The sequence below is a fragment of the Populus alba genome, chromosome 4 (genome assembly GCF_005239225.2).
Source record: "Populus alba chromosome 4, ASM523922v2, whole genome shotgun sequence".
Taxonomy (NCBI): Eukaryota; Viridiplantae; Streptophyta; class Magnoliopsida; order Malpighiales; family Salicaceae; genus Populus; species Populus alba.
In genome coordinates, this window is record NC_133287.1 from 14,720,826 (window position 1) to 14,730,788 (window position 9,963).

The 9,963-nt window shown below is 34.4% G+C and overlaps 1 protein-coding gene and 1 long non-coding RNA gene across 3 annotated transcripts; one reads left to right on the forward strand and one right to left on the reverse strand.

The window, feature by feature from the left end:
* The first annotated feature begins 1,350 nt into the window (after positions 1-1,350).
* On the forward strand, positions 1,351-4,796 carry LOC118050750 (uncharacterized). Of its 2 annotated transcripts, XR_012169621.1 has the most exons (8): positions 1,351-1,862; positions 2,172-2,305; positions 2,448-2,655; positions 2,776-2,931; positions 3,026-3,145; positions 3,330-3,435; positions 3,516-3,614; positions 3,740-4,796. It is a non-coding gene; the product is annotated as an uncharacterized lncRNA (long non-coding RNA). The 2 variants fall into 2 exon arrangements; XR_004687921.2 differs by having other exon boundaries at positions 3,026-3,435.
* Positions 4,797-8,056: 3,260 nt separating this feature from the next.
* LOC118050749 (uncharacterized) lies at positions 8,057-9,140 on the reverse strand. The gene is made up of 4 exons (XM_035061194.2): positions 8,947-9,140; positions 8,674-8,861; positions 8,433-8,595; positions 8,057-8,342 (listed from the first exon to the last, which is right to left on the reverse strand). Exons 1-4 carry the CDS (start codon positions 9,022-9,024, stop codon positions 8,121-8,123), a joined length of 651 nt encoding a protein of 216 aa, XP_034917085.1. The 5' UTR covers positions 9,025-9,140; the 3' UTR covers positions 8,057-8,120.
* Between the last annotated feature and the right edge of the window lie 823 nt (positions 9,141-9,963).

Here is a 9,963-nt window from a genome sequence, read left to right on the forward strand (position 1 = left end):
TATGTTTGTAAGCTTAAGAAAACATTATATGGTCTCAAACAAGCACCCCGTGCTTGGTTTGAGAAATTCTCTATTGTGATCTCGTCTCTTGGCTTTGTTTCTAGCAGTCATGATTCTGCTCTTTTTATCAAGTGCACTAATGCAAGTCGTATCATTTTGTCTTTATATGTTGATGACATGATTATTACTGGTGATGACGTTGATGGTATTTCAGTTTTGAAGACAGAGTTGGTTAGACGATTTGAAATGAAGGATTTGGGTCATCTTCAATATTTCCTGGGTATTGAGGTAGCATATTCACCTAGAGTTTACCTTCTTTCTCATTCAAAATATGTTGCAGATATTCTTGAGCGGGCTAGACTTACTGATAACAAGACTGTTGATACTCCTATTGAGGTTAATGCAAGGTACTCTTCTTCTGATGGTTTACCTTTGATAGATCCTACTTTATACCGCACTATTGTTGGGAGTTTGGTATATCTCACCATTACTCGTCCAGATATTGCATATGCTGTTCATGTTGGTAGTCAGTTTGTTGCTTCTCTTACTACTGTTCACTGGGTAGCTGTTTATCGTATTTTACGATATCTTCGAGGTATAGTTTTTTAGAGTCCTTTACTCTCATCCACCTCTTCCTTGGAGTTGCGTGCATACTCTGATGCTGATCATGGTAGTGATCCCACAGATCGCAAGTCTGTTATCGGGTTTTGTATCTTTTTAGGTGATTCTCTTATTTCTTGAAAGAGCAAGAAACAATCTATTGTTTCTCAATTATCCACTGAAGCAGAATATCATGCCATGACATCTACCACCAAAGAGATTGTTTGGTTACGTTGGTTACTTGCTGATATGAGAGTTTCATTTTCTCATCCTACTCCTATGTATTATGACAACCAGAGTTCTATTCAAATTGCTCACAACTCGGTTTTTCATGAGCGAACTAAGCACATTAAGATCGATTGTCATCTTACTCGTCATAATCTCAAGCATGACACCATTACTTTGCCTTTTGTTCCTTCTTCCTTGCAGATTGCATATTTCTTTACCAAGACGCATTCCATCTCTCGTTTTCGTTTTCTAGTTGGCAAACTCTCGATGCTTATAGCTGCCGCAAAACTCTCGATGCTTATAGCTGCCGCATTGTGAGTTTGAGGGGAGATGTTAAATAATATTTATGTAGTTTTATTTATTAAAGGTAGAATAGTACTTTCAGTTTAACCTATATATATTTTATTTGTATTTAGGTTAAGTCAATACATTCATAATATACAGATTATTTAGAATTCTAACCTCCTTTTTGTGTTTGATCTCAATAAATTTAACACTATCACCAGAACACAAGAAGGAAATTATTCGCCATATCTATAATGATCAAGTAAGTGCGTGCGTGTATTATAACTCACTTAACTTGTATATTTTGGATTAATTATTGAGTGTCTGAATTTATTACACAAAGTCATTGAACCTGTGTTGGACCGAACGTGTCCATCCAATTTTTTTTGTGTTTAAATCGGATGTATTTGAGTAACATGCGATCCCAACTTAAACTGATTGTTATAAACACAAATTAACTTGAGTTTTGAAAGATGGTACACATGATTTCTACTAATATTTCAATTTCAATATATGTGTGCTGAACAACATGTGTACGTGTGATCTGTAAAGAATGAAGATGGTGGGTGGGATTCCATATAGAGAGCCATAGCACAATGTTGGGCACGACACTTAATTATGTTGCCCTGCGTTTGCTCGGAGAAGGACCCGAAGGGGGCGGAGATGGGGCTGTCACAAAGGCCCGCAAATGGGTACTCGATCATGAGGGAGCCACACTGATACCTGCCTGGGGAAAGGTTTATCTTTCGGTAATAGCATTCAAAATCTTTTTTTTTTTCCCCTTTAACCAGCATAGCATATAAATAGTATATTAACTAGCTCTAAGAATTAATAGCTCTGATTAATGTTAAGATTTGTTATTGCAAAGGTACTTGGAACGTACGAGTGGTCAGGCTGCAACCCAGTGCCTCCAGAATTTTTGCTATTCCCTTCCTTTCTTCCCTTTAGTCCAGATGATTATCTAGTTAATGAAGACAAAACTTCATTAAGCTTGGTTATAGTAAGGCTTAATACAAAGGAGACTACTCCTTCTAATTTGTCTGTCATATGAAATGCAGGGAAGGTGTGGTGTCATTTGCGCACAGTTTACACGCCCATGTCTTATCTGTACGGTAAGAAATTGAGAGGTGAACCATACATTCAACCCTACGAAGAAATAGATTGGAATGAAGCACGTCATTTATGCTTAAAGGTAATTGATTTGTCCTGTAATTCATGTAACTATTAAGAATAATCTGGACCTGCAAAAGAAGTACTTCCCTCTTACTGTCCTGTTTTCGAATGACTTGTACCAAGAAGTTTTATTACTTGCAATTCTGATGAAAATGGTGCAGGAGGATCTTTACACCTCTCGCTCTATTGCTCAAAATCTGCTTTTAGATGGTGTTCATTACCTGAGTGAGAGGCTTCTTAAACAATGGCCCTTCTCCAAGCTGAGAGAGCAGGCTCTACAAGAAGCAATCAAGCATATTCACTATGAAGATGAGAGTACTAGATATATGATTAATGCTAGTATAGAGACGGTATTCTTGTAGAACACAGGTGAATCATTCACAAACTGAAGTGATGGAATTTGCTTTTTGGGGAAAGCTGCTAAATAAGAATATTGATTGAAATTTCAATTCTTACTAGACTAGACTCGCTTGTGTTCTTATTATGCAGGAATATGAATAATGACCATGTTAGATGTACATATATTTTCAGTCCATGAACATGATGGCTTGCTGGGCAGAAGACCCCACTTCAGATGCATTCAAATTTCACTTTGCTAGAGTTCCTGATATTTTATGGCTTGCTGAAGATGGAATGAAAACGCAGGTTTGATGTTTATAAGCTGTGATTCAGCTGCCATAATTAAAAAATGTCAGTAATTAACAAGTACGTAAACATTGAACTTGTTGCTTACAAACAGAGTGTCGGCAGTCAGTTGTGGGATGCTGCTTTTGCTACTCAAGCTATTATCGCAAGTAATCTTGTTGATGAATATGGCTCTACTCTCAGAAAAGCACACGAGTTCCTGAAACTGTCACAGGTTTGTTCCCGAGTCCAAAAGAAATCGTAATTTATTGGCTCGCCCGGTCCGGCACTTACTCTTTAGTTGTTTTAACATAGCTTCACAGCCATCGTTCAGAATCAGAGCAAGTGATTGGTTAAAAAACCAGTGTTGTATTATCTCCTTGTTTATTTTCTCTTACAATCATATCCTCGGATTCAAGAAAATGCTTATGGAGACTTCAGGAGCATATTTCTAAAGGAGCATGGACTCTCTCTGTTAAAGATCATGGTTGGCAAGTCTCGGATTGCACAGCTGAAGCGTTAAGGGTAAACAAGTTCGTTCGTCTTTTAAGGAGTTTAAGACTGTAAAGATTAGGTTTGTAAGAAAAAAAACCCTTCTTTTGCAGGCTTTACTCCTACTTTCACAAATGCCAGCAGAAATTGTCGGTGAAACAATTGATACCGAAAGATTACATAATGCTATAGATTTCCTCCTATCTTTACAAGTATGAATGTCTAATTTATTTTTCGACATCAAGGCTACTGTACAGACATATTTTGCACAGATAAATTGTCCTGGTTGTGATAAGCTCTTATCGTAGCTCTCATGCTTGTTGTTTCCCTTTGCCAGAGCAAAAATGGTGGTTTCTCTGTTTGGGAGCCAGCAAGAGGGCAGAGGTGGTTGGAGGTGATATTTTGGGAGATTTTCTTTTAAATCAACTCGGATTTTTTTCCTCTTCAACTACATATGTTCTGTGATGCCGTCTTCCTCAGGTCTTAAATCCAACTCAAGCTTTTGGTGATGTAATGGTTGAAACCGAGTATGTGCAATCCACCTTATCTTTATATAAACATTCATGCTTCCCAAAAAAGGTGCGGATTAGTGTCACTTTTCTGTGGTTAAGGTATGTTGAATGCGCGGCATCTGCCATCCAGGTTCTTACATCCCGGATACCGAAGCAAAGAAATAGAAGTTTCTGTGGCCAACGCATCAAGTTATGTCGAAGATGCACGGATGAACGATGGTTCTTGGTAATTTTGGTATCCTATCAACAGTCAATGGAGAAAACCATCAGTATAATCAGTCTGTTTTGATGATGAAAATTCACCACCAAACCCGCTACAAGGTCTGATAAAAATTCAACAGAAACTTGGATCTGCCTCTGAAAACATTGATTACCACACAAACTTGGAAAGCTACTAACTTAGAACACCAAACTGGAATACTGGTATGAAGAATTGATTCTGATTTCCTGCTCTCTAAAAGCGGTTCATGTAATTTTTTCAATTTAGTATTGGTAAATAGTCCTTGGAAAATTCAATCTAAAAATTATCCCCACTTGTAATGTCCCTACTTCCTAGCAGCCCTAGTGCTAGAACTCTGCATAAGCCTGCAAACTCCATTTCTTGTTAGGTAGATCTATCAGAATTCCATTACAATGCAAGTACTGTATTCATGCCTCTACTCCATTTGGTTTCCCTGATGTAGAAATCCTGTTAAAACTTCTTCAAGGGAGAAACAATGTCTCGGCTAGCATGCCACTCAACAACAATCTTAAATTAGAAAAGGTCCTCAATACAGGAAAGCTATATTGACTTGGAAGGTCTTCGGAGCAAGGTTATCAAGCTGCGACAGAAGCTAATTATCATGACAAGAATGGCTCTGAACCATGAGTTCTTTGAAGTAATGGTGAAAATGTCAGCATGTTCATCCATTATGCAATTCTAGTTTGTAGGGTTTAAGTTATTGCATATAAAATAGTTTGCAAAAGAATTGTCTTCTCTATTATCTCTCTCAAAAAGTGCAAGTGGTGACCTTTTTCCCGCTCTTCCTAACAGGCTGAGAAAGATCCAGCTCCTTTACATCAAGCAGAAGGCTGCTTATCAACTCACAGATGAAGAATGGTGAGTTTCCTCAACAGGTATGGCTTGCTATTATATGGTTTTAGCTTTCTTTCTCTCGTTCTTTTCAATCTACAAACTAAAAAGAATAAACAAAAAAAATACTTACAAGATTATTATTATATATTTTTTTATTAATAACTAAATAGCCCGTTAAAATTATATAATTGCATAAAGCTTAAAAAGCTGTAACTGTAGAAACTCATTTCTATTCTACCCTAGCCGCCACCTTCTCTTTTTTTTATGCAGAACCTTGAGAGTAAAAAATCTAGAATCCAAAAACACAATAAAAAACAATAAAAGAAATAAAAATAAAACTAATAAAAATTTGACCCAATAATTACATGAATCAAGTTGCTGATATCATTAGATGAAAAAAATCTCAACCCTATTATAATAATAAATCATGAATTGAAAATATAGAAAAAACATCATAAACATTGTTGATATTTAATAATTCTAATAAAAATTCAATAAAAATATAATATATAAGCAACCTGGTGCACACAATATTATTATAAAATAAGTCAAATTAGAAAATAAAATTTAAATACAAGCTAAATAACTTTATTTATACTAGAAAAAAATATTGACTGAAAAAATAATAAAAGAGTATTAATTCAAATAGAAAAAAGAATCTTAAATCAATTAAAAAAATAATATAAATCTTATATAGTAATTTTAGACCTTATCGCAAGATTTTTTTTAATATTTGATTGCTAGAAAATACTAATAAATCTCGCATAATAATTTTTAAAATATTCTATTATACAATTTCATTCTGATTCACCAGTTAGATAAAAAATAATGTTTTGTATACATAAAATATGCTTTTAAAAAATAAAGCTCAAACTTGTTCATTTCCACTTAAACTTGTTCATTTCTTTACATGGATTAAATTAATTAAAATCTGATTATTACTTTACTTTTGAAAGCTTGACCTCATCCGAATTTTTGAATTAACTTAATGAATGTCTTTTAAAGTTTTTTTGACCCTTTCTGAAAGCTTGACAGCTTGACTTTACCCTAATGAATGTCTCTTTAAGCTTCTTGACCCCTTTCCAAAGCTTGACTTCACCCAATGAATGTTCTTTAAGCTCCTTGACTCTTGTAATTGGCTAAATTAACACCTCTAATTGATACTTGGTGCGATTAGCTGATTCTCATTACTTTTCCTTTCTACGCCACCACATGACATGAGCAGTAACCTGACAAATTAACAATATTGCAATTGCAAACGTTGCATAGGATTTTCCAATTCCATGTCAATCATTGAAGAACACACCCACTAGCTGATATCAACAACAAACCCACAGCAGAAAATCGATTATGATTGCTAATCTGCGCACGTTGCGCCATTGCTTCCAAGAAGATGATTGGAGCCCACATGATTCCCAGAGCAAGTTGTGGATACTCTATCAGCATTCCTAGTATGTGGACTAGACAAGAAAAAAACCGTGAGAACAACTTGACCTTCATGGAGAACAGATCTTTAAATCCCTTGTAACACAAGAGCTTGTCAAATCCAATTCATTCAGACTACTTGCATGGAAAACAAACTCCCCTTCAGTGCTAGAACGAGGACTACATAGCCCTGGATTGCACAACTCCAAAGGACGATAATCTGGCGGTAATCTCCCATTAGCAAACCAAAAATCAATAACCAAATCATCTTCCCTTATCCCACATGTCATGAAATCAAATGAAACAATACAAGAAGCTTCAGTCTTTCAGCAGATCTAACCCAAAATCAATTTTGGGTTTTGTTCAATTTGATGTGATATCCAAGTAAGACTCGGTACCTTCTCCAAAATGTGAATCGACGCCCCCAAAAATCTGTGAGAGATGCACGATCAAGACCCCCAAAATCCGTGATTGAATCGATGCCTGCTAAAAACCTCATCACCGGAAGCATGAGAGATGCCTTGTAAACATATTTATCATAGGGATTGTATACTTTCTTGGTTATCTATTTGATTCTTGTCATGCTGGGGCTGCATAGCAAAGACAACCCTCCCTCAACATGGCATATTTTCCTTATTTTTACTTTTATTTGTCTCTGTAACTCTTAATCGTGGATTCTTTCTCACAGCAAATCACCGGGGCCTCCTTGGGGACTTGCATGCTACTTTATGCATCATTTAAGAACATATTTCCGCGATGGGCTCTTGGAGAATATCGTAAGCGTGTACACCTGCGAAGGCTTTAAGAAGCTCCATTTGCATCTTGGAATAGGATCACTTACATTATCTAAAGACATTTGTATGGAAAAAACGATTACTTGCACTGTTCAGAATGTATCTTACAGTAAAATTAAACATGTACATGACTTTCTTAAAAAATAAATAAATGTATAACCCAAGCATAAACATCGTGTTTAGCATAAATCTTATGTAGAATTAAATTGAATTTCATAAGATTAAATTTGTTTGCATCAAATATAGAAGTAATAACATTAAATTAAACTATGTTATGTAATTTAATCAATGAACTAAATTTAATTATTTTCTTATATTTCCTATGATTCCACAGTTCGGACATGAATGAACAATTACACAGGGATTAAAATGGGTAATTTTGGAATGACACAGCTGCAGTTACCGGAAGAATCTCACCTTTTTTGTTTTCCTTTTTTATTGGAAGAGTCTCTCCATTTTAAGCTGCAGTTAAAGCAAACTTCATGAAACGAAACTTGTTTTGATAAGAAACTAAACTTGTCTTCTCATTCGTAAAGTGTAGAACAGAAGCCTCTGTTATTTAAATTTTTTTCTGGTTCCAAGGAAAAAATGGCATCGCGTGAGTTCAGTTCCAGTTGTTCTGTTTCCTTTTCCTTCATCTTCATCTGGAGAGTTAAATGTATCCAGATAAAATGTGATTTCTTATTCATGTTAATCTACAGCTAACAACTCAAATGATCTACGAGACCAAATTGTACAAAAATCAATCAGCAAGTCGTGCAGTTACACAACGCATTGTAAGCAAACATATAGTAGCCGATTGTATAAACTTCAACATTCAAGCAGTTACTGACAGCATCACTTACATGTTTCAGAAAATTAATTCATGGCCTTGACACCCTCTGATTGTTTTACTTGATTAAACCTTTGTTTTCAGTGAAACTGGGACACTTTCCTGCTCTCTTGATTTCTTATGATCAAAACATTATCAAGCTCCTTCTGCAACTGTGATCTCAATTGGTAGTTCGAAGCCAAACTTGTGTCCAAATTCTCCTTTACAGCAAAAAGTTGCGATTTTCTCATCTCTGCTTCAGCTATGTCAGAATTGCTCAAGAACCCATTGTTCCCTTGAAGTTTTATGAATATTGAGTTAAGCTGATCAAAGAAACATCAAATCGAAACTAACATAAAGATGATTCCGTGACTTGAATCCTTGGCAAATCAAAATACTACTTGAATCCTTACCTCATTCACACGATTCCGTAACTCATTCACTTGAATACGATAGTCCGTAACAAACTTATCCACATTTTCGCTAAAAGCCTTCATATCAAGACCTTTTACTTGATAAAACCTCTCCTTCTCCTTCTCCTTCTCCTCCATCTCCTTCACTTCACTCTTCAAAACCCTAAAACCCAATCCAAATTCAGTTCAATTCTTACATTTAAAAATATAAACAAACGAAATTAATTACTACCATCTTTACCTGAATTCTTGTGAATCAGCATCGTATTTAGCATCGAGGCTCTCGACTTCCGATTTAAGAACCAAGATTTTGAAGTTCTGAAATGCATTTTTGTGGACAAGAACCAAACACCTTTGTTCAATGGACCGAATATTTACCAACTTCGATGCCAACATCTGAGAGTTGCTCGTTTGCAATTCTTTCTCTGCCTGCAGCCATTTTTTTTTAGTTTTTTATTTTCTCGGAAACGAAACAGAAAGTTAAGGTTAATTAGGGTTTAAGATTGGGAGTGACCTGGAGAAGAGAGAGACGTTGATTTCTGGTGCTTTCCATTTGCTCCAGTCGTTCTCGAAACGCAGAGGAAAGCGCCATTGTTACTATAAATGCAAGGGTTCTTCAATTTTGCTTCTTCAAAATGACAAATGAGAATGGTATTTGAATTTGGGGGTTTATATGAAGTTGTTCTGGCCGGAGAAAACGCCAATTTTAATTATTAACTTAATTTAAAATTTAATTTGATAGATATTCATATTTATGAAAAAAATAAGTAAATGAATTTGATATAAAATTAATTAATTATATATAAACAAGTTCTACGATTTTTTGTTACTCTATGGAGAAAAATGATGAAGATAAATCAAACGGAAAACAAAAATATAATCATGTTAGATGGTGATGACTATTTAGTTTTTATGATTTTAGATTGAAATTATGTGGTTATTAATATAATATTTATTTAAAGTTTATATAATTATTAATTTTAAAGTTTATGGGATTAGTCAAAATGTATGTAAGTTGATTCTAATATTAATAAATAAGATAAAAAAAAAACATAAAAAAAAATCTTTTTTATTCTAAATCTTTGTTACTAAAGAATTTTTATTTTTATTTCCAATACCTTAATTTCTGGTTATATTAGATAACATAATTAATTATAAATTCAATTCAAAAGCATATTTTGAATACGGTTCACACGAAAGAGAAAAGCAAAGCATCAAATCGTGGGGTCAGAGATTGTTATTGTTGCATAACTTGGATTGATTGACACAAAGTTTCAGAATTTGAAGATAATGGAAATTGAATATTGAGATTATTAGAGAGAGAATATAGTTTATGGGGAAGGTTTGTATTGGGAATTGAAGAAAAATTTCCCCATTCAATAAAAAATTAAGATTTAAGAAATTGGTTAAAAATTGAGTATGTATCTAATTTTTTTAAAAAATAAATATTAATTAAGAATAGAAGAAAATAATTGCTTTCTAACTCAAAATAGTTAGGATTATTTACTTAAAAAAATTAGATAATTTTGGA